Raw genomic sequence first — 26076 nt, forward strand, 5'->3', positions numbered from 1 at the left:
CCCATCCCCCCTCCCCCCTCCCCTCTAGAAACCTCAGTTTGTTTCTCAGAGTCCATAGTCTCTCATGGTTCATCTCCCCCTCCAATTCCCCCCTTCGTTTTTCCCTTTCTGCTATCTTCTTTTTTTTTTTTAACCTATAATGTATTATTTGTTTCAGAGGTACAGGCCTGTGATTCAAAAGTCTTACACAATTCACAGCTCTCACCATAGCACATACCCTCCCCAATGTCTATCACCTAGCCACGCCATCCCTCCCACCCCCTACCACTCATATCAGTGAGATCATATGATACATGTCTTTCTCTGATTGACCTATTTCGCTTAGCATAATAAAGAATCTATTTTTACTGGTTTTTAAGTTCACCGCTTGTTCCCTCCCCTAACACAACTTGAACAGAAGTTCCACAGATGCGTGGGTTTTCTTTCTTATTCACTTGTGTATCCTCAATACCTATAACGGTTCCTGATAAATCTCACGTGCACGAATGAAAAACCGTATCAGAGCACACGGTAACGATTGCTAAATAAAACCCTGGACGTGACAGGGAGTCTCCCACACATTTAGAACGGGAGTTGAACATACGATGTTGGACCCGAGCTTATTTTTCAGAAGAGTGAAATTATGAATGATAAATAATCGTTTTGTTTTTAAACTACAAAACTTTTAGGCCACCAGTTATAGACTATGAAGTTTGGGTTATTTATTCAGTGCGGAGGCGGTCACTAACGGTGATAAGGCAGTTTCCTTCCTCCAGTTGTGTGCGCAAGCGCACAGGCATGCATATACACTTTCTGTCTGAAGGTAGAGCTTGGCAGTGGAACGCAAAAAAAGCTTTGGAATATATACTCTTACAGTTTCTTTTCTCTGTTATCAGACTCAACAGAAGTCCTCTCTATTCTCCACTCTGTCCCGTTCGTACTCAGGCTCCCAAGATCTTCCATGAAATTTTCTCTGAACAACACAGCCTCTGGTGATCACTCTCTTTGTTAAACTCCCATTTCACTAATTGTGCTTTATGACGTCTCCCCAAAGAATCATAAGCTCTCGAAGGAGTTGCTTCGTCCCAAAGTGTCCCCAGGACAATTATATGCACATGGAAGTCACTTATGAAACATTTACTGATTGAATGAAACCATGAATCAATACATGAATTCAAATAATGCATAGGCTAACTTTCTAACAAGTGCCTACTCGCTCATCAGACTTTTCTGGGAGGGTCTCCGAGTTTACCCTAAATGTCCAGATGTCTTGGACTATATCCTGTTTTATCTTTATTAGCATTTTTAAACTTTACAAGAATGGATAAGGCAGTAAAAAGTACCAAAAAAAGGACAGGAATTTTAAAAGACATATGAAACAAATAATGATATAACAAAGCATTATTCACTTAGGCATGTAGACAGGGGGTTGATTTATAAAATCTCCTGTTGCTTTTCCAGAACATACACATTATATAAAATAAGAGCTTCCTATATAATAGATATTTTAAGTCCTATAATAAAAAGACACACAAAGACTAGGCTTAAAATTTTAAATGGGAAAAAAACATATTAAAGCTATACTTACTGTCTTCTATGTCCCAGCATTGAGTGATTGGGTCTCCATACTTTACATCTTGCCGTCTAGCTCGCCTATGGAAAAGGGATTAAATGGTTTAGAACATCAAGCGTGAGAGCCGGATTATATAAAGTCTGCCTCTAACACTAATAACAGTGGCAGAAGCAGAACTATGTTTGTCTTACTGCTTAGCTTAAATACAGGGCAATATTCCCATCACTCTAACTTAATTCAAATACTACTAACAACAGAGTCCTAACAGAGTGAATCCTGTTTTGGAAATAAGTTGACTTGAATTTTATTTAAGTCCTCTGACTCTTGACAAATTATTCAGTAGAACAGGTTGACTATAAATATAATCCGGGTTTCAGATCCATCCAACAGGGACAACTCTCCCTACCCTCTTTTTTTCAATCAGTCAGTGGGAAAGTAATAAGATGTAAGAGTGTTAGTTAGTGGGTAGGAAAGTAAACACAAACACACAACTCCTTACCATAGGAAGATTCATTATTAGATAGATTTGATTAAGCAACAAGTTAAATATTGTCACCACAAATGGAAGTACAAGTTTGATATGGCAGGAATGGCTCAAAGTCACTCCTGTCTGCTGAGAGCTTGTTCACATTGTTTTTCCGAGAGTAGAGATAATGATAATAATAAATAATGGTGTTGTGCATTATTGTCACATCTTTTCCTTAAGAGAAAACAGTAGCTATTGCTTAAAGAAAGAAAAAGCTGCCAGATCAAAATTAAAGAAGTTTTAAACTCTTATAGCATATTCTCATTCGCTTTGGCTATTTTATGTTGGCACTTCAGCAACTATAAAAGTCACAGTAAACTCTGCAATATCTAGGGTGTTCCTTAAGGGCAGTGCTGACCAGGTGATAACCCCAAACAAGATTCATCTATCATATACATTTTTTTGACCCACGTGCACGTTATGTTAAGGTAAGGGAAAATATCACAGTGGCATGTCTGCAAGATCAGAGATACAGTCTTGGGAAATATAAGAAAAAATTATGATGGTATAAGGTACATAAGGTCAAGAACGTTTTTAAATCTTGGCTTCTTAAGAAACAGGGTCAATTCATCAAACTGAAGGTTCATTACCAACTAATGAGCACTCTTGTTTTTTAGCTTCTAGAAAAGAAAAATATTCCCCAAGGACTCACTATCACAAGTATATCCTTAGCTAGAAACTATAATAAAAATATTGGGTTTTTTTTTACTTTCAACTTGTAATAATAGTATCTCTCCATTCCTATCTAATGCAGAAATTTCAGGGAATATAAAATATCTCCTAATTTTAAGCAGTATCTGCTATTATACTCTACGTTCAATCTGTGATTCCGGATTTTGAAATTTGACTGATTTGTCAAACAAGAAACAAGTGTTGTATGCACTAGTGGGACTAAACTATATTCACCTGTTATCGTATTTTGTTAATACAGACCTAAAGATTAAAAAAAAAATACCATATACAATTTGCTGACATTTTACCTAGAGGAAAAATACACTTTAAACAGTACTACAGGAAAAAAAGTTACTTAAATACACATTTAAAATATTATCATTATAGATTTAGCCAGTATCAGTCATATTGATGGCATTCAGTTTCTTTCCAATTATTTCGCTATTGAAAACAGTGCTGAAACCGGATCAGTGCTTGAATGACTTTGTGGTGCTTTTGCCCATGTGTGTCTAGAAGAAATTTCTAGCTGGGTGTTGTTGGCTCAAAATAGGATGATTTTTAAGAGCACATAAAGCAATGAACAGCAAACAGCAGGGCAACATTTTGACATTTAAGTATATCTGCGTGGTAGAAGCTGACCAAGTTAGAGTTACTGTAGTAAAAATAAAATTTTACCAAGTCACTGGGATGTGCTGTGGGCTGTATATAATCCACACTTTTACAAACACATATATTCATACATTGTTTGCAAAACAGTAAGGCAAAGTATATACATATTTAAAAATAAGGGAAGAAGGGAGGAATGAAAGCAAGGGCAAAGTAGTCGAGGAAAACAAACCTGTAATAGTATTTAACGTAGATGAGGGAAAAGAATATAAACAATTTATCCAAACTTTTAAAGTTCCCCATTTCAGAGCTTCAGAACACTCTATTTTAACCTCCTTCAACATTGAGTTTTATGCACACGTGTAAAACAACCCTGAATTGTAATAGTCTTACTGCAGACCATGGTTTGCAATCTATTTTCTCTTTAAACTCTGACAAGGTATTCGTGTGAGATATTCACTTTGTAGAAAAGAAGGCCCTTAACTCTGTGCCTCTTACCTCTTTGAAGTGGGTGCGTATCGAGAGCATGCATTTCCATCCCAGGCACAGTAGGGGTCTCTGGCCAGACAACAGTCTGCACAGGCTTTCCCATACGTGTCGCATCTGTGCAAGGAGAGCTGAACCAACCCATCGCGGGAGCCAACGTACAATTGTTGCTACAAATCAGGCAAGACAAATGAATTGGAAGCATCTTTCAGACTAGTCTTAAAAACTTCCCTTTCTTGAATACCACACCACAGACCTCAATCTGTCTCATCAAGTGTCCCTTATACAGAACATAAACACTTGTGCAGAAACATAACAAGGAGTAATGTAAGTCAATCACTTCTACTCCTGGCAGGATGGTGGCTGGATGATGTTGACACTGAAATGGACAGTGCTCTAGAGCTAGAATAACCTTGGCCGTAATTTAAGAAGGTCAAAAACCAGCTGTTAGACTGAGGAATTAAGACGTCAAATTCTTTCTCAATGGTTGAAAATATGCTTTGGTAGATTATATCAAGCACAGATGCTTTAGGCAACACTGATGGTCTTCCTCTGCTGTGGCTTCCTCCATCAGAGATGACTGAAAAAGAATTTATAAAACTTTCTTGTGGTTTGAACCATCTCACTTGCTAATGAAGTATTTACTGATCCCTGAAGGAAAATGGGTTATAAGAGGGAGAGAACATATTTAGTATCGCTGTGAAGAAAGTATTAAGGAGGCTTGAAAGATGCCATATCACAAATGAAAGGCTGCAGGATAGCACATAAAATCCCATTTTGAAAATGAGTCCTGAAAATAATGCACTGATCTTTAGATGCATTCACTGAAGTGTATGTGCTGGAGGACGTAGGGAGAGGGATGATATAGTTGAAGAAGCCAGAGCCTGTGCCTTGGGGGAACTCATGGTTAACACTCCTGGACCATGTCAAACATTTAATGAAGGGGGAAAACTTGAGAAATAAATATTGACATAAACATCATACATGTACTCAGCCTACAGAAATCTGTCTTATACCTCTCTAGCCCATGACAACATCAGTTAGGACTTCCCGGTTGCTAAATGCAATGTCCCCTGTTCAGTATTTGTTTTACTTAAATTCTCTGTGGTGTGTGACGCCAAGAATGACATCGTCTTTGAAACTCTCTTCACTTTTCCTCGTGCTCTGTCTTTATTCCTGCCTAAGACTTTGGTCTCCTTTGATGATTCCTTTCTTTGCATTAAATGTTAGGTGTCCCCTCTTTTCTATGCTCATTCCTTTGCCTTTCTTATTCTCCAAAGAGTCAGTGGCATCTTGAAAGCAGCACTGAGGTGGACATACTGATTGCCTGCAATCTAGCCCTGCTACCCTGCCTCGGTGAGAGGCCCATCCCCAGTCACCCAGGACACAAAGGGGGCAGTTGTCCCTGAGTCCCCTCTCTCTCAGTTGGCCACCATATCTATTCCTTTCTCTTACACAGAGCTCTTGACTTCTTTCTCTTCCTCTCCACTGCTTCTGCCACTGTGACCACCTTAGTCTTAATCATTTCTGTCCTGGATTACTTGTAAGTGTCCTAATATTTCCGCTGGCTTCAGTCTTGTTTTCAACCCCAGGACTCAGCCCATTCTGCCACACTGCCACCACACCACATCGACCTTCCTAAGAGGAAAATCTTATCACAACACATTCCTGGTGAAAATATTTAAAAGTTTTCATTGTCCTCAGATAAAATTTTTAAACCCCTTAGGAGGACATAGAAGAACGCACCTAATCTTGCTCTGTCTTATAATCCCAGATTCGTTTCTAGCCTCCTTGTCTCCTGCATACACATATGCCCTTCGCTCTAAGTGTCCACAAACTTGTTAGAAGAAGCCATGGTCTCTCGCTCTTCACACCTTTCCAGATGTTCTCCTCCTCCCCTTGGCATAGGCTTCCTCATCCCACCCTCTTTGAATTTATCTGGTTAACTGAAACATCCTTCATAGTTTGGGTACACGGTCTTCTTTGTGCTGCTCCACCTGGCTCCCTCTTAGACTCCCCTCTGTCCCCCAGTATGTGCTTCCATTATTGCTCTGCATTGTCACTGTGCTCCCTCTTCATCTCCTGGCTCCACTGTGAGCTTCTGGAAGTTAAGGGCTATGCCATTCATTCATTTCTGCACCCTCCAAGGGCAGTAGTAGGCCTTCAAGAACTAAATGTTGAGTGGACAAATTAATGGAAAAGACCAAAGAAGAAACCTGTTTAGATCTTTTCCCTAATAATCTCTGCATCATTACTAGGCATAGTAGATTAAGACAATGTTGGCAACACCTTACGGTTCAACACATTGTCCCATAACTTTCTTAGCCTAATGCAAGTCTGAACCTCTTGAATCAACTAGGATTTGGAGTATCGTATCTGAGAACTGTGGAATCTAATAAATATTATTATTAGCTACCATTTACTTTACACTCACAATGTACCAACTCTCTGTCTAGAATTTTGCATGCAGCATCCACTTATTAGGAGGTGGATTTTATTTCCCTAACTTCACTATTAAGGAAATTGATTCCAGGAGTAAGATACGAAGTGGAAGGATGGAGGTTGACTCTTGCGCTCTTCGCCACCACAGTCCGTAGTCTAACTTCTAGAGTCCCTGGTTAAAAATCATTTTTAGTGATTAGGGCTGGTATTCTACATTTCTTATGGCCTTGACAGAAACACATCCTCAAGAGACAAAGAAAGTGAGCTCAGTTTTCAAGAGCCGAGGGAAGGGGAGAATATATCATTCACTTAATGGTACTTGGTTCTACTTCTCCTAAAACAAGACTGCCACAGTGGCCTCTAAGAGGTTATAAAAGAAACAAATAATCTAGAGCTTTTTATATTATTTATAGTTTAACTTCCAACTTCAATAGATTTTTCCTAAACTGAACTTGAATTCGAGGAACTTGTTGCTTCTGTAGCTAATATTTACACAAAAATTAGAAAGTACCTGCTTCAGAGACAACTCCATGTTCAAGATGATTGATGAGTGCTGAAAAAAGAAGTCAAATGTTAATAAAGATAATCATTAACAGTCTTTTATAGTAGCCGATATGTTGTTTTGTCATGTACCAAAGATCACTGAAGTAAACTTCAAGGGTCTGTTACACGGGGGAGGGGGAGAAAGGATATTAATGTTTGCTATTTCCTTCCAATGCGTTGTAATTCTACCTTAATAGAAATTATCAAAATAGTTATTTTAAAGTATCTTATTACAGAAAAATTACCTAAACGTATGAAGAAAGACTCTGCATTGAAAATCACTCCCAGTTACCCACAAGGCTTCTCCTTCTAAATCTGCTTATCTTAACTGCTTCCATATAATTCAAACTAGTGTTGACAAGAACATCTCCATAATTATTTATTACCTCGTTCTGCTCTTACTTAGATCAGTAGTTTAAAAACTTGTTCAAGTAGCAGAGTTCTGAAAAGTTATAGTGCTCCTTGTGGATGAGCATATTCTTTATGGGACACTGCAAGCTACTGATGCACATGATTTTGTGATGTGAACTAAGGCTAGCTTTATTTATAGAAATTATGGCGTTGTGCATGCAATATAAAATTAGAAATATGAACACAAAAGCTACCAAACTAAAGGATGGCATGCTTTAAAATTTTTTCATCTACTTATCATCTACCTATTTACTATTCATTCATTTATCACTGGCCAATATTGTCAAACCAATGAACAGAAGCAGATATGAAAAGTTTAAGAAAATACATAAAAAATGAAAGGAAGATGTTAAAATGAGAAAGTTCTATCCAGTAACTTTTTTCTTAAATGAAGAAAACAGATTCATTACTTAATCTTAACAGTGGAATCCGAACAATTCCTCTTGATCACTAACAGTCAATAAGTAAACCTTATTCTAATGTGCCCTATGTATTGGGGGAGTTTTATTTTTGGCTTCTGGGTGCACACTTACATTTGACATCTACTTCTCCCTCAGGAACCACCCAAGACTGTTTTTGGTAGATGCCAGATAGCAGATCTTGTTCTAGTTAACTCCTTGACCACTATTATCATCACAATGTAAACAGGATCCTGTGGAACTCAGCATGTTAATTACCTTGCTTTCCTCCCCATGGAGGGCTCTACTCCATTTTAAGGCAATAGATGTTCACAGGGAAACAGCCCATTTTAATGAACCATCTCAACAAAAATGCTATGAAAGGAACAACATATTTTTTAAAGGCTCCTCTCAGAAATACAATTTTATTTCTAATGTTATTCTCAGAAAATAATTTTAAACTAAATGTCACTGAGCATCTACAAAGAACACCACAATTCAAATGTACTGTTAAAAGTCAGACATTCCCCAAATCCAGAAAACTATTATTTTAGATCTACTAACTCTTTAGGGGAATGTAGCATACATAAAGAATGAAGACTTACATATCATACAGCCTTTAAAAAAAATTCCTTACAAAAAAGCAGGGACGTGTGATTTATACACTCTTCCAGTTTTCTCAAATTCAATTGAGGAAAAATTGAAAAGTAGAATTTATAAAGTAGAAAAGCATCTGGATAGTCAAAGAGACCCCAGGCTTTCATCTACTGTGGCGATTTGTCTGACCATATGCTTAGAGAATAAAGTAATGAGGGGCAATCCCAGGAGCCCTGAATTTAGTGGTATTCTACAGGGAAAGGGGAGTCCCATTCTCAGTTGCTTTTACAACTTTTTTTCCATTGCCTAAGGAGAAGGAAAGTAAAGAGCTAAGTGCACAGACATCTCCAGGAAAAGTGATGATGTGTTTCAACATATTGTTCTATACCAAGAGCTGTTAAGTTTCACCATTTCTTCTGGAACTATGGATTGTCTTACCTTGAATATCTGCAACTCCTCCAATACTACTTCTTCCATATTCCACTTCTCCTTTGAAATGCTGACCACTTTGAGGACTGTCCCAATGTCTGAAAAAATACATGACCTATGATCCTGCTATTTCTACTTCAGTGTTTGGCTGTAAGTATATGCTTAGGAACATTGACATTGTTCCCCTCATTTTTCTTTCAATGCCTCTCAAGAAGTCAGATTAAATAAAGCATGCAAGAAAGGAAGTTTAGTGGATTGGATTCTCTCCTTCCAAAACATGATAGTTTTTAGCTCATAAAACATATTTATAAAGAAAATATTAAAAGACGTGTACTTGAAGTACATTGCTAGCAAAAGGAATATACATGTCTCATTTAAATATTGGTTGAAATTATAACTAAAGTGGAATGACCTTGTTGTAACTTAATTTGAAAGGTGAAAATATACTAAGTTTTTTTCTCTCTCAGTGTAAGAAGTATTTAGTTAGTACTTATATCCAACTTACCACGAAAAGTAGGATATATACATTTTTAAAGCATGTTAACAAATGATAGAGAAATCACTGAAGCCATCTACATGGGGAAAATTGTAGTGCACTCATCAAACATATTTTATTTACAGAAACCTTATTAATGGGCTAGAAACTGAAGTTTTGTTTAAAATTATTTTAGTTTAACTTAAAAGAGTAACCCAAATTTGAAAGACTATAAACCAAAAATTGACATTTAGTAAAGATGCCTTAAACACAGGATCTTCTATTGCAGTTTCCAAGGTGGCAGGCTATTGCAGAAAGACAATCAAAAGAATGTTTTAGAAAAAACAAAAAACAATAAAAGCCTCATTTGGAAATTAACTTATACAAAATAGATGCTTTTAAATTCTGGCACTGTGGTTGAAGAACATTCACATGTATGGTAATGATCCTATTTGCACAAAATAGTCTGAATTATTTAACTCTGTTTTTAAATGATTCTAGGATCTTTGAAAAATATTAAATATACATTTTCCAAATGTCATAATTGAAAATCTACCCATCTTATTTACCTTATAATTTTCTCAGCAAAAGTTAGGTAGTACCACCTAGTGGCTGAATGGCATTTACAACACTGGAAATGTTGACCTAGGAATGCTTTGGGTGGGTTCTGCACATTAAGGGGCAAACTCCTTAGAATTCGTGAGAGATTAATTATTTCAAATTTTGTCACTTCAGTAGTAATCTCTACAGTCTTGAAAGCATCACTTCCTTTCCTGGGTCTTGGTATTGCCATCTGCAACATAATCAGGCTTGACAAATAGTATTCCAGAAAGCCCTCTAAGTGTGTGAGACACACACTCCCTGACAAACACTACTTTTGTAAAACCACTATATTTAAAAAATAAATAAATAAAACTGTTCTGTAGTTCTGAAAACCTATTTCAATAAAAATGTCCATTTCTTGAAAACCCATTAATTTCTATTTTTTTATGCAAGGTCTGATTCACTAAATCATATAACATCCATGATGAAGTACTTTTGTCTAAATGATGCATGTTACCTTACTGACATTTGAATTCACATGGTATTATTAAATGATACCTTTTTTTCTTTTTCTTTTTTTTTTGAGACATACTAAATAAGCTATAATTTCTTTTTCTGGAAAAATATTTTTTAATCATTTTATAATTACTGAGTTGACAGACAAAAAATTAAGTAAAATGGGCTCTAATAATGAAAGTTATACTTAATCCACAAAATTCAAAGACAGGAAAAATGATTTCCAACGAGTTTCTACTTAAAGACTTACAAACTGTTGCTTAATTTTTTGAAAAGCATCTTAACTCAGTCAGCGATTCTCAAAATTGGGTGAAGGGATCCTTTGAGGGGGCTTATCAAAAAGTCTCCCTAGAGAGAGGAAAATGTGAAGTTTGAAAATAAACATTGCTTTGCCATACTTGTTTAATCTTAGTCCATAGTCAATCAACAAATATATGTTGAGCACCTAATCTCAGCAGGTATTTTGTAGTCATAACATACAAATATATTTTGAAATCTCAAAAAATACCAAAGGAGGTGGGGAGATATTTGTAACTGTCACTTAAAAGCATGTGTTATGTAATGGTAAGATATACTGACTAGATATTAGCTAATAATTGCTCAACTTGATTTTTACCAATAATCTTTTTGAAGTTTTGTTTTCTTTGTCTAATAGTGAAAAATTCTTTTGGAAGAAAGCATAATCTGGTTCTAGCATACCTGTTCCAAGGAACATTACATCGTATTGACCATCTTCTGCAACAACATGATCCACCACGATCTGCGTCAGTCTGTAATCCACATTGATCCTCTTGAATGTTGGTCCTCCCGCAACTGGGTATACTGATTTAAACATCACAGGGTGCCGCTTGATGAAACTGATGACATCATCTGGAAAATCTCGCGTGGATTTAATCAGTGGATCATAGGTTTTGCTTGGACACTGAAAAGAAATGTAGAGAGGAATACAGACATTGTTCATGTACCTGAGGAATAAGGTTTTTAAGACTTACCATTGATAATATTAAAGGAATGATCAACAGGATCAATATGGAATCACATGTCCTTGTAAATAAAAGCAGTTTACCTTGAATATATTTTAATCCAGTTTCCTCTCTCAAAAATACTTTAATTTTTAAAATGGAATATTATTCAGCCATAAAAAAAAAGCAGAATTTCGTCATTTGAGACAACAAGGATGGACCCAGGGGGCATTATGCTATGTGAGATGAGGCAGACAGAGAAAGGCAAATACTGTATGACCTCACTTACATGTGGCATCTTAAAAACAAAAACACCAAATTCAGATACAAAAAACAGATTGGTGGTTACCAGAGGCAGGGAGTGGGAGGACCAACAAAATGAGTGAAGGGGGTCAAAAGGTACAAATTTCCAGTTTTAAAATAATCACATGATGGGAATATAGTTGCTAGAATGGTGACTAGAGTTAATAACACTGTATTGCATATTTGAAAGTTGCTAAGAGAATATACTTAAAAGTTCTCATCACAAGAAAAAGAATTCTGTAACTATGTATGGTGATGTATGTTAACTGAACTTACTGCATGTTTTTCAAGATATACAAATATCAAATCATCACTTTGCACATCTGAAACTAGTATGTCAATTATAACCTCAATTCAAAATTGTATATATTTTAAGTCCTTTATGCCTATTTGGGATTTTGCTTTTGAAATACTCTTTTCAGTTACACTAGCACAAGTGAAAATTTATAATTTCAATCCCAAGGCAATTGTCTTTCCTTCCAAAAAGTCTGACCTCAGAAAGCTGACCATAAAACCCCATGCTACATGTTTCTGTTGTCTTTTGAACTGTTCTTTTCTTGAATTAACTTCAGATCCCAAAAGACAGCTGTCTCTGTTTGTTGGCAGGTGAAATGGCTAATGGTCATCAAAGAGAACCTAGTAAAACAGATTATCCTTGCTTATTCAGGCTTCCCAAGTTTCTCAAAAACTTTCTAAGTTATATATATTTTTCTGTATTTTCTAAAGTTCCCACAGTGAATTTGTTAGGAAGATTACTGTTTCCTAAAAAGATACATGAAATTTGAGTTGAAATAATTATGAAGAAAGTGATCTATAAACATAGGAATATATGAGAAACCATTATTTTCAATTTCTTTTCATTCATTTATGACTGCAGTTTTAAATTAACCCATGATTATTAAAAATTAAATGGAACAAATCACCACATCATAAAAATTACTTTAAAAGAGCTTTAATAGTTTTACACTGTAATTAGTTTTTTTATAGCTGGTGTGAAAATTATGCTGTGAACAATTCAAAAGCTCTTTCCCTAAAGGATCTGTGCAGAAACCATTCAGGGAATTTTTCACTTCTGTCTGAAATTGCCTCTTGTGTGCTTTTTGTGTTCACTAATTCAATAGTTAGCATACCCTGCCCCCTGGTGGTAAAACACAAAAGTTCAAACTAGTACAAATTAAATGAATTTGATGTGCCTTTATCCAAAGAACAAGAATACAAAGAGAATTCTTTCATAATTTGATTTTGTTACCAAATATTTACCCTTCCACATACCAAATTTATTTTATTATTTCAAAATATTATAATTCAGAACGTTAATTCAGAACAATTCTGTCATCACATTTGAATTCTTAATGGACTAATACATTCTTGTGGAATGGAAAACTTTGGCTCTATGTTGCAGGTGTAGAGAAGAAAATGAGTGACATCAAGGAAAGTCTATAAGAAAGCTCTGCTTTCTCCCTGTTTTCATATTTAGACAAGAAACATAATCTCCCCTGAACTGAGCCATTTATACCAGGCTCTAATTGGAATTTTGTCAAGGCTTCAAAGTATACTTCTCAGATCCTTGAACTCAAGAGGATCATTCTCAAGGAATTAAATATACTGGAATTAGTCGTAATATATGACCCTGACCTCCAATTTTATAGGAATAAAATCATAATGGGTCACTAAATTAGAAGAAATCTCAAAGAAGTTGTACTAAAAACTGTTAATGATTTTCCATTTGTAATTTGAGAATATTTCTATCTTTTACAGAAATCTCACGTCTGGTCTTAAAAAAACTAAGGTTTTCCTGATATCTATTTATTTGTCCCAGGTCTGCACCAAAGAGGTACAGAATATTAGCCATTTGGTAATTACTTAGCATATTCTTAGCTGGCTGCTGGTCTAAAGATCTGTCTTTAGTCATTGTTTCTAGCACTTCGCCTCCAGCCAAGTGGAATCTGTCAACTTGATAATGGAAGGAACCCTATATTAAATAGATTAAGCTACAACTCAAAAGGATGTGGAGCTCAAATGATACAAAGCTCTTGCCCAATTACAGGCTGCACGTTTGAGGCTCCGTCAAAGGCGACTCATAGTGGGCTTATGGCTTATACTGCCTGAGGTACAACCTGGTTGGTCTATCATTAAAATCAAAGCAAAAGCATGATTTTGCTTGCATTACATTTTTCAAATAGCCCTCCAGCTTAAGAAAATTTTTTTTCTTTTGACCTTGCAGCTCTAGTTATGCAAGTAGCCAATTTCCAAAAGAAATATCATGACATTCAAGCCACAGTTTTTGATACCAAAGTTTTAAATAATTAGGAATTTTCATATGAGTAAAGTATAGAGGAATGAAGACATGAACAATTTAGCAAAGAAGCAAACATGACCATTTTCCTCCTTGCTCACCTCTGACAAGAAGGTTGAAGGGTAATAAAATCTAAGAAAAAAAGAAGAGAAGGAAAACCTGGTTTCTATTGACTATTATAAAATGATCTTTGGAAATGTATTTTTTTCTATGGCAGCTTTTCCATCTGGCATGCTGCCAGTGTTTGGATAAGATCTTTATCCTTTAGGTTGCTGTGCATGATCTCTGAGGTCCGCGTCTCCACTCTGCTTTCACAAACGAAAGTGATTTGGTAGAGTTGCTCCCTGAGGTTTAAGATAGTACAGTTTGAACTAAATATTGTTATTTTAGCACATTAAAAACAGTAGAATATTTCCTTTGATATCATACAGCTGTGTAGCACACAGATCTAAAAATAACGAGATGCCAAGCAACCTAAGCAGGTAAGACAGTAAAGAAGGAAAGAAAAATCCCATAAAGGAAAAAGAAAATGTGGGCAAGGGGTGCCTGGGTGGCTCAGTCATGTGAGCATCCGACTCTTGGTTTCGGCTCAGGTTACCATCTCAGGGTCGAGAGATCGAGGCCTGCGTCGTGCTCTGTACTCAGTGAGGAGTCTGCTTGAGGGTCACTCTCTCCTTCTCCCTTTGCAACTCTCCCCACTTGTGCTCTCTCTAAATAAAATCTTTAAAAAAAAGAAGTGTGGGAAAACGTACATCTGAAGTAAATGATCCTATTAGTTTCCTCCAAAAACCCTAGGAAATGTTCCTACTGAAGCTCTACATCTCAGGTATTAAAAATCTCGTGAATTTTTGTCTGTATGTATGTCCTCTTAATTTCTACCTAGTAACACAGTCCATCTGACTCTATGATAGAGAACCATTTATTTGCGGCGCCAGGTTTCTTAACATTTGCCTGAGTTCTACCACTTCAGTTCCTGTAGGAAATAAATCAGGGAACTTACCTGTGTCTCCACCTACTGTGTTGAAAAACTCTTAAGATAGTTTAAATTTTGAGGAGTAAAGAAAAAATCTATACCAAAATTTGAAAATGTGAGTATCTTGCTGGAAACAATAGCAGCACAAGAGCGTTCTAAAAAAGGGACCTGCCCAGGCACACCATGAAAGGAAAGCGGGGAGCCCACCAGCAGCCAGCCCTGGTTCGGCACCTATCTTTCAGGGCTGGTTGCACGCACGGCTGGCGAGGTGTGACTGTGTTGTGCTTGGCAGATCTGCCTGTTTGTATAGGGCCTTTAGCAGTGCAGTGGGAAGCGATGGATAAGAAGCGAAAAATAGGTTTTATCCAATGAGAGAACTTTGTCCCTTGGCAAGGCACCAGACAGCTGTTAAAAGTTTTCTCCCCCTCCTGCTTCAGGCTGTTCTCTACAGGTTGCACTTTCCTTTTAAACAAATCAGAGGATTGACTCGTGAGGGAAGAAAGGCGTGGCGCAAGGGAAGACTAAACCCGGCTTTCATTTTTAGCAAGCTGAGAAAACTAAGCTACATATGTAAAGGAAGTCTGATTTTTATTTATATATATATATAAAAAGGCAATTTCATAGGTGCCATCCTAACCCCTTGCTGATTCATCCAAAAGTCAGTTTATAACACAGATGGGGAAAGATCCTGTATTTAATGTCAGAGGCAGAAAGGCCAGGGGTGCAAATATACAGGTACATTCATCTCTTTCTCTATTTTTTTTTGCATTAAAAACCAGCTTTATTGTTGTTATATTTGAACCTTGAATATCCTGCTATGTTTAAAAGGTTAAAAAAAATCTCAAGTTTCCTCTTTATTGTTCAGTATCTAATAAAGCAATTATGTTTTCTAGCATTTGAAGAAATGAATTTCCTAGCTGCAAATATCCATTCAAAATTTTATTTAGTACTAGCAAATGAATTTTAACCTCTGGACCTAAAAATGTAATAGTAAGCTCCCCAGCTTGTACAAAGGTTGGATTCTGTCTACCCTAACTGGGTGGTAATTTAAAGACAACAATTAAGCCAACAATTTTGGACCATTTACTTTCTAAGTTAAATAGTTTTAAGCTGAATTTAATCTTGCAAGACATTTAACAAAATATGGCAGTAGCTCTCTCTCTTTTTTAAAGTTTCTTTTAGAGGAATTTCTATACAAGAAAAAGGAAAACACTACTGAACATAATAAGTGGCTTGGGATTTGGACAACTTCATTTTAAAAGAGAATGTTGGCCCCATGGAAAAGAAAGCTGAACGCTGGCTAAAAAGAGTAATTGAGAAATGTTAGAAATCGGTTGCCTCTCAGGGTTTCAGAGAAACACAGCCTGTTTACAGTTAATTGAAAATGAGTGTCATACGCCCTTGGTTAAGTATAGTCAAGATTTGGGAACTTAGAATCAGGAGGTCCAGATTGTACACCTGTCTTTGCTGCTCTCTTTTGGAATCAAAAAGCTGAAGGGATAGAATTAAAGATATCCCTGGTAATTTAGGGGTGGGGACATAGTAACAGTTTGTTATCCAATAAGAGGAAGGCTACACAGTGAACAGATGTTGGGAAGAAAATAAAACTGTGAATTTAATATAACTGAGGTCTCTACAAGCTAGTGGTGCATAAAATGAGATTTTCCCAAAGTTTCCCACAGATTTTTAATGAACTAGGAAAGTCTTACTTAAAACAAAAACAAACAACAACAAAATGTTAGCCATATTGTGCAGGTACCTAAATGGGAAGCTAGCGTGAGATGCTGTGAGGGAATTCTTCCACTATTTTTCAGTCCTGTTTGGTAAGACTATCACAGTCTAACACTGTACAAACCAAAAGGAAGTTTAGGATACTATTTTTTAATTAAGTTTGTAATTTTAATTCTAGTATAGTTAACATACAGTGTTATATTAGTTTCAGGTGTACAATATAGTGATTCAACAATTCTATAACTTACTCAGTGTTCATCATGATAAGTGTGCTCTTAATTCCCATCACCTAGTTCACCCATCCCCTACCCACCCTCTGGTAACCATCTGTTTGTTCTCTACAGTTAAGAGTCTGTTTTTTTTTATTTGTCTCTATCTTTTTTTCCTTTGTTCGTTTGTTTTGTTTCTTAAATTCCACATAGGAGTGAAATCATATGGTATGTCTTTCTCTGATTTATTCTGCTTAGCATTATACTCTGTAGTTCCATCCTTGTTGTTGTAAATGGAAAGATTTCATTCTTTATTATGGCTGAATAATATTCCATTGTTTGTGTGTATATATATATATATAATATATATATAATGGAAGCACCCCAAGTGTCCATCAATAGATGAATGGATAAAGAACTTCTCCATTCATCTATTGATGGACACTTGGGCTGCTTCCATAGTTTGGCTATTGAAAATAATGCTGCAATAAACATAGGGGTCCATGTATCCAGTTGAATTCACATTTTTGTATTTTGGAGGGTAAATACCCAGTAGTGAGATTCCTGGATCATAGGGGTAGTTCTATTTTTAATTTTTTGAGGAATCTCCATACTGTTTTCCAGAGTGACTGCACCAGGTTGCATCCCACCAACAGGGCATGAGGGTTCCTTTTTCTCCACATCCTCATCAACCTTTGTTGTTTCTTGTGTTATTGATTTTAGCCATTCTGACAGGTATGAGGTGACAGAGGATGCTATTTTTGAATTATGTATTTTTCTTTTTGCACACTATGTTTGAATTCAGCCTTCAAACATTTCTTTTCTACAAGAAGAAAATCCTTACTAACTTGGGCCACCTTACATCACAACTCAGATCTAGTTTAGATTAATGAAGACATACAATTCTAACAATCATCAGCTGTATGAAAAAGAATGTATTACAAGAGTATGTCATTGCTCATGAGGGACAATTTTTGTAGATCAGGAAGATAAGATAGGGTGCCCACAGAGTTTTGAAACTTGTGGATTCCATGGTTATCACAGACCTCTTCTGTTGAGAACTTGGGTCAAAGTAAAAGTTGGAATGTCTAAGGAATCACTCTAGTTCTAGATGAAGTGCCATTGCATATATCCAGTCCGCTATATAGATCACGTTACTAAATATAGATCATTATTAACATTACGTGTTATTACTCTATGACAATTTCTCAGGGATTTGCTTTTCTCAAGCAAAATCACAAATCAATCTCAGTCAAGTCAGTGATGCTTTGACACATTAAAGTAAAAATGGCCTTCTTAGCCCAGGTGGATATGCCCAGGACCCACAGCTGGTTCGTGGAAGCACATTTGATAAGACAGTGTTTCCAGCGGACCTGGAATCAAAAGAACTTTGTAACTTTTCAACGTCTTTTATAGTGTTAGAAAGTTTAATAATTTGGTGGAAATAAATAAGGACTGTTAGACATATCCACACTCACATGGTGAGTGTAGGAGATTTTATCTGATAGCAGAGAAGAGAGCCAATAAGGGGCGCTGGGGTGGGAAATGTTTAGGCTTTACCTTTGATTTACTCTAGAGAAAAGCCCATATGAGGAGTTGTACACGTTGGGGCTTCTTGTTCAGACAAAGATTTGAAATGTTATAGAAAGGGAGAGGTTTCATTATTTTACATTTGGTGGTGGTAGTTGAAAAATTACTTGACATTAAAACGTTAATGTTGGCATTTTGTAGTGGGTTGGTTAAATGAAATAGCTAGTTGATTAATCCATGCATACAAGGAAAAAAGGATGTTAAATTTTTCTAAAGATCTAAATGCCTAAAATAGAATTGAAGGGGGGGATGTTTACTCAGGGATTACTTGAGATTTAACAATTCTTAGTCAAGTTTTTACAGGTTATGAGGGCCAATAAATAGGAACAAGGAGGTTGGCTTAGTTGATTTGATATTTCACTTGACTTACATGCATCCATAGTATAATCAAATCATGGAATTAAAAGAGTGCCTATAACAACCTCTTTTTGCTCCCTACGTAGTTGGGAAAATCATATGTAAATTTCGATCTCTGAAAGTAAAGCTAAAACATTTCATAGTAAAAGCAGTAAGTATTTAGGAGGAAATGGAATTTAAAAATGAAGTTAGTTTTACAAAATTAGAGGTTTAGAAATTGTCAAAATCTGTGGCAAAATGATTTGAGAATAGTGAAACACATTTCTTAAATATTTGAACTTCAAAAACAAGTCCTTTCCACATTTTGGCTGCTGTCAATAGTGCTGCAGTGAACATGGGAATGCTAATCTCTTTTCAAGACCCTGATTTCAATTTGTGTGGATAAATTTCCAGAAGTGAGATTGCAGGATCATACGCCAGTTCTGTTTTTCACATTTTGAGTAACCTTCATACTGTAGGTGGAAACAGTCTAAAGGTCCATCAACTGATGAATGGGTAAAAAAAATGTAATATGTACACACAAAAGAATATTACTCCATCTTAAAAAGGAGATCCTTCCATATGTGCCGTGTGGATGAATTTAGAGCACATTTTGATAAGTGAAGTAAGTTAGTCCAGAAGGTAAAAAAAAAAAAAACCCTGCATACTTCCGCTTACATACATAGTCAAACGCATAAAAGCAAAGGATAAAACTGGTTGCCTGGGGCTGCAGGGAGTGGAAAGTGGGATGTCATTCATGAATAGGTATACAATTTCAGTTACTCAACATGAATAAGTTCCAGAGATCTGTTGCACAACATTATCTACAGGCTACTGTGTATTGTGCACTTAAAAATCTGTTCAAAGTACAGATCTCACAGTAAGTGTTCTTACCACAATAAAAAAAAAAAATTAAAGTACTCTCTTCTCACCTTTTTGATAAGAGAATGGTTTACAAACTGAAACTCACTCTCAAGCAAACATTTGTTAACATTTTACGCTCCGGCATAGATTACAAAATTCCTCATCAACAGAGAATAAAACTACCAAGTAAATCTACAATAAATCAAATATCAAAAATGAAATTTTCTGTCTTTAAAAATCTTCCTGATTCTGAGTTTTCAAGCAGCCTATTGTTGGCCTGACCTCAGTTTGGTTTCCATTTCTGACCTGTGCCGCTCATTGTGGATTCTTCCATATTTTATTTCACGTGGAACTTACTGTCAAGGCCTAAAATTCAATAATGATCGAAAAAGTCCATCTGAACAAAATACAGTTTGTTCAGGGATTCAGTTTAGACACCAGAGGGCAGGAGAATCCCTGGAAGTGAAGGAATGGATCCTTGTCGTTGGTGAGTTTCCAGGCTGGTTGACGTTGTAATGATGTCATGGCAAGGCCAGGACTTTCGGTTAGACTTTTTGTCACAGGAAGTACAGAACTCTGTCAAAACTAGAAAACAAAAGTGGCACATGGAGAGTCATACTGTTTATTTCCCTCGGTGATAATGTCCGCAGAAGGCTCAGTGGGAGCACAACTTAAGAAGCAACCTTGATGAGAACATGAGCGGGGAAATGTAAATGCAAAGGAGGTTTTTAAAATAATCTATTTTAAAAATTTTAAGTTCAGTGTAAAATGGCTTTCAGTGGAGATTCGGACATTTAGTAGAAAGCAAATTAAAGTAAGACGTGTGCCCCAGAATTACAAGAAAAGAAATGACAAGCACAAGAAGTTTTCAAAACTGTGTTATTATTTGTGCAGAGAACAGATCAACCCCTGGGGAAACAATGTGGGGTTCTGTTTGGTTATTCACTTTGATCTCATTGAAGGTAGAGTGGTGCGGAGGTTAAGAGCATTTGATTTGGAGTCAAGTAGAGTTAAATTTAATCCCCGTCTTACCACTTCAGAACAAGAAAGAACCCTACCTTTAACGAAAAGTGTAAAGCAAAAATAAACAACTTCTGATGGTAACTAGGATTGTCATTTTTATGTCTCTAAATTCTATAAAAAGGACATAATCTTCCTGATCAAAGAGAGTGCTGTTCTGCTGGAGTTTTTCTGGAGTCTCTTTCTGTCTCCATTAGCAATACTGGCCCGAGTTCGGGCTATGAATAAAAGTTTACAGATCTTTCTCGACTTACAATGGGGTTACGTCCCAGTAGACCCATTCTAAGTTGAAAATATCATAGGTCGAAGGTGCATTCACTACACCTAACCTGGTCAACATGATAGCTCTGCCTAGCCAAACTTAACCACGCTAGGAACACATACATTATTAGTCTATAGTTGGGCAAACTCCTGTAACACAAAGCCTGTTTTATAATAAACTGTTGAGTATCTCATGTAACTATTGAATACTGTACTAAAGTGAAAAATACAATGATTTTAAGTGCATGGATTGTTTACCCTTGTGATGGTGTGGCCGACTAAGAGCTACAGCTTGGTACCCTTCCCAGCTTCACCAGATTCTCGTACTACATATAACTAGCCCAGGAAAAGATCAAATTCAAAATTCTAGGTAAAGTTCCTACTGACTATGTATTGCTTTCTCACCATCATAAAGTCAAAAAATCAGAAGTCAAACCTTCAGCAATTGGGGACCATCTCTAGTAACAAGGCATAATTATCAAACTTTAGCTACAGATTTGAATGTGCTTACACATGTAAAAAAACATGGGAATTTCTTGAGAAATACTGATGTTTAGAAAAGATAAAGGAATAACTGTTAAATGACACTTTCTTATGCCTGATATTTTTCCTTTACTAAATTTTTAAAAAGAAAAAAAAAGGCTAAGTATCTCTGTGATAGTGTGAATCCAGCCTATTCCCTGGATAATTTCAAACTCTAAGAAAATATGTACAGTGTAAACACTGTATATTTTGAGTACGAAGGAGCAAAAACTGGTGTGTTTACTGTGATGGGACGCTTTTTTTCTCATTGACGAAAAACTCTCCTCAGTGACTCTTATGCCTGGCTCTTGGTGGGGAAAGGTCACCTATTCACATTTCAGAGAAGTGGCTGTGTTCTTATGAGGAGAGTACAGTGACATGTGATTTGTCTTTTTTTTTTAAGATTTTATTTATTTATGAGAGAAAGAGAGAGAGAGGCAGCAGGGAGGAACAAGGGACAAGCAGACTCCACACTGAGCGCAGAGCCCGACGCACCGCTCAATCTCACGGCCCTGAGATCGTGACCTGAGCCAAAACCGAGTCAGATGCTTAACCAACTGCGACACCCAGGCGCCCCAACACGTGATTAATCTTTAAGCCTCCTATGGCATTTCACAGCTCTTCAGGCAGGAGGAGGGAAGTGGTGACAACCCCCTCGGCGGCACCTCTAACCTACACTGTAATTGGAAAAAAATAGGTAATCTGGATGCACTGGCATGTGATCATTTCATGATTAATTTCAATTTTTTAGTATAAGAATCAGCTACTATATATATGTATGTAAATTGTTTTCGGTAGGGGCGCCTGTGCGGCTCAGTTGGTCAAGCCACTCTTGATTTTGGCTCAGATCATGATCTCAGGGTCGTGAGATCGAGCCCTGAATGGAGCCTGCTTATGATTCTCTCCCTCTCCTTCTGCCCCTCCCCCCTCAAAAAAAAATTTTCTGCAGTTAAAATGTAGATGGTTTCAGTCCCAAATTCTCCAGTAACATCTAGATGATGGAAAATATTTTTTTTAATGGCCTCAATGGTCATAGTATTTTTAAAAATAAACTCATGTAGAAGCAGCTCCAAATGTGATAGTCCATGATACTTAACCCCATAATCCTAGTATGGTGAAATTTCCCCAACTAGAGTTCCCTCTTAATTTTAACTATCCTCCTCAAAAAAGCCCCAAATATATATAATGGAAGTTGAAATTCTACATATATTCATTATATATATATGTACACTACAGTTCAGTATACACATATATAGAATATATATTCAGTAAAAGGTATTCTATCAAAGAGGAAAATAAACATAAATTAACATAAAATAATTTTAACATAGATAATAGTACAAAGACTAAAGGCTTGGATTTTGCTTGGACTCTGCTGCCAGAGTATCTGGATTTAAAATGCAGGTGCACCACTCACTAGCTTTGTGACCTTGGGCAATTTACTGCACCTCTCTGTGTCGGAGATTGCTCACCTGTAAAATGGCGTTAATAACAATAGCACTTGCTTCTTAGAATCATTATGAAGCTAAGATTTGTAAAACCTTTAGAAGATTACCTGCACACCCTAACCTACACCTTACGTTACTGTTAAATAAATAAATAAGACAAGTAAGTACAACTTTGTTATTCAAAGAAAATGAAAAAGTGAATCCTGTAAAGAAGATGCCATATATATATATATATATATACACACACACACACACACACACAATGGAATACTACTCAGCCATCAAAAAGAATGAAATCTTGCCATTCACAAGGACATGGATACAACTGGAGGGTATTTTGCTAAGCGAAATAGGTCAATCAGAGAAAGACAAATTTCTTCAAATGATTTCACTCATATGTGGAATTCAAGAAACAAAATGGATGAACAAAGGGGAAGGGAAGGAAAAATAAAATAAGATGAAAACAGAGAGGGAAGCAAGCCATAAGAGACTCTTAACTATAGGAAACAAACTGAGGGTTGCTAGAGGGGAGGTAGGTGGGAGGATGGGGTAACTGGGTGATGTGCATTAAGGGCACTTAAGGTAATGAGGAGAGGGTGTTGTATACAACTGATGAATCACAAAATTCTACCTCTGAAACTAATAATACAGTATATGTTAATAAAATATGTTAATAAAATTGAATTTAAATAAAAAAAATCTTTAAAAAGTGAATCCTGAAAGTCATATTATTGGCAATTGTTTTTCCACGGAAGTGTGATCACCTTATAATCAGTCCAGAAAACATACCTGAAACATATTTCTATTGAGGAGTTACGAAAGGGAAAATGGACATTGTTGTACAGTGTGTTTCCCAAATTTAATTAGGTTATGTAACAGGAAGATGAAAAGAGAATTCAGAAAGCCTGGCTACCAACTGTTTCCTGTTTAAGAACAAACATATGAAAAGAAAAAATTCAGTAAAATTGGATGGATTAAGTTAATAGTTTTTCTCAGACATTTGGATGATTACTTTAGACCTCCTGGTAGAAATATTCATATTGAAACTTAAGTGAAAAAAAAGGCATTTATCCCTTTTTATTAGGTCAATTAGCCCATCCTAAAATATTTAAATAACTTAAACTGTTTTAATCACATCAATGAAAACAAAACACAAAAACTTTCTATTTAAAATGCAAATTTTAAACTTTCTATTTAAAATGCAAATACAGATTTTACACAGCAGTGTTTTTTTTTAACAGCTGCAATATAATAAAGAAATAAATGAACCATTGTAACTGATGTAGTCATTGAAAAGTAGAAATGAGGACCTGAAGACTAGTTATATACAGAGCTGTACGTGGGAAATATATATTTATTTGGCATTTTCATTTAACTTGGAATATTTGTCATTCTAGATATCAAATCATCTTGATGTTTCTGTAGACTTACTGAAGATTGGCACGATATTTTCAGCATAGCCTGCTCCTTATTATATAATCCATTGTTTCCTGTAGTACTTAAAGCTCTTACTCAAAAGAAAAAAAAATGTCAAGTTCCAGGAAAGTATGAAAATGCTAATACATCACCGTGAATAAATAATAGGTATTTTAAAAACCACAGTATATGTTGCTGTGGTGAACAGCATGGTTTATTATAATTGAATTAGGAAGAGGATATGGGCTTCAGAAAAGAATTTGATTATGAAATTGGATACATACTGTGCCAGGTCGGGGATAAGGAATTCTTCCATCATACTGCACCCAGCGATGGTCTGCACTTTCCTTATGAGCATATGGACCATTGAAAACTGCTCTGATGTCAGCCATGCTGTATACACAAACAGCTGAGCCTTTGAAAATGGAGCTGTAAAAAAGCAACATGATCCAATCATTCCCCATACAGCAGTCACTGTACATTTATTTATTGAGCACATATTATAACCAGGTGTGTGGACAAACTTGGGCAGCACATTCCATCCGATAGGTGCTGCAGATGAAATGTGTGGATGTCCTTAAGGAGTTTATAACCAAGTAATCCTGAAAAAGGTGTGACAACAGTTACAGTACAGATAATCACAGTAACAAGCGAAGCAAGCACACAAATGGGTCCCCAGTACAGGGCTGTCTGGTAAGTTTTCAGAGAGCAGGTGGTGTCTACATTGACACCTGATGGATACATGGGAAACACCTAGAAAAACTGAAGGTCAGAAGGAAATATGCAGAAAAGAGTACCAAATTTATATACATGCTTTTGAATTTTATTTGAAGTTCTTACAGCATAATGCCTTCTAAAGAACTTATAAAAAAGTTACATTACCTATTTTTTTATAGAGGAACACTTTAGGTATATAAATAATAAATACCTCTTTTAGTTTTTTTTTTTAAGATTTTATTTATTTATTTGACAGAGAGAGATAGCAAGAGCAGGAACACAAGCAGGGGGAGTGGGAGAGGGAGAAGCAGGCTTCCCCGCGGAGCAGGGAGCCCGATGCGGGGCTCGATCCCAGGACCCTGGGATCACGACCTAAGCCGAAGGCAGACGCCTAACAACTGAGCCACCCAGGCACCCCTCATTTAGGTTTTCTTAAAGTGAGTGAATGTCCATAACCATTGACTCCTAATAATTTCCTCATTCAATTTTTATTAACTCGAAAAAAATGCTGAAATTCTTTTGTGCTTCTCCCCAAATTTTCGAATTTCTTCTTGAATTTATGTATGTAACCTATGTGATACTTAAAATTAATCTTAATTACACAGGACATAATCAAGAAGCAGAAAAGCTCCATGGGAATTTCACAAGTTTTTGCAAATTAGTGGTGAAAACTGTTAACACTATCATCAGATGTTTCATTTTTTTTAAATTTCTGGAAAATAAAAGACATTTTCTCTGCATCTAAAATTTTCAGTGATTTCTGTTCATAAAAACGAGATCACCCTTTATGATCTAAGAGACATATCATCTCAGTACTACACAAGTGAGCCAAGGATTCTCTAGTATGGGAAACTGAACCATTAATATTCTTGGAATGAGGGGAGCCTGGGTGGCACAGTCAGTTGGGTCTGCCTCAGGCTCAAGTCATGGTCCCGGAGTCCCAGAGTCCCAGGATCCAGCCCCGCATTGAGCTCCCTGCTCAGCGGGGAGTCTGCTTCTCACCCTGCTCTCCTGCTCTCTCTCACTTTCTCTCTTTCTCAAATACATAAAAAAAATCTTAAAAAAATATAATCTTGGAATGACATTAATGGAAGGCATCGGGAGCTGATGACAAACAGGCAGCTGGAAGAAAACTCTGCTAAGAAGGGAGGTGATGCTCCCATAAAGATCACATCCTCTGCCTAGGATATTTTAAAGGAATGATACATCACGCTTTACGGTGTTTCTATTGT

General features: G+C 36.4%; 1 protein-coding gene across 2 annotated transcripts in view; it reads right to left on the minus strand.

The window, feature by feature from the left end:
* Positions 1 to 26076, minus strand: part of SEMA3D (semaphorin 3D) — a 197685-nt gene that overhangs the window by 17004 nt on the left and 154605 nt on the right. For both annotated transcript variants that reach the window (XM_025873256.2, XM_073898732.1), the window contains exons 11-16: positions 24412 to 24556; positions 10896 to 11118; positions 8672 to 8760; positions 6796 to 6837; positions 3855 to 4012; positions 1568 to 1632 (exon numbers count right to left, since the gene is read on the minus strand). In XM_025873256.2, the coding sequence (XP_025729041.1) occupies positions 1568 to 1632; positions 3855 to 4012; positions 6796 to 6837; positions 8672 to 8760; positions 10896 to 11118; positions 24412 to 24556 (722 nt within the window). The remainder of the gene's footprint in view (positions 1 to 1567; positions 1633 to 3854; positions 4013 to 6795; positions 6838 to 8671; positions 8761 to 10895; positions 11119 to 24411; positions 24557 to 26076) is intronic.

This window comes from Callorhinus ursinus, unplaced genomic scaffold, assembly GCF_003265705.2.
Source record: "Callorhinus ursinus isolate GAN/ISIS: 27379988/994484 unplaced genomic scaffold, GSC_fseal_2.0 scaffold12, whole genome shotgun sequence".
NCBI lineage: Eukaryota > Metazoa > Chordata > Mammalia > Carnivora > Otariidae > Callorhinus > Callorhinus ursinus.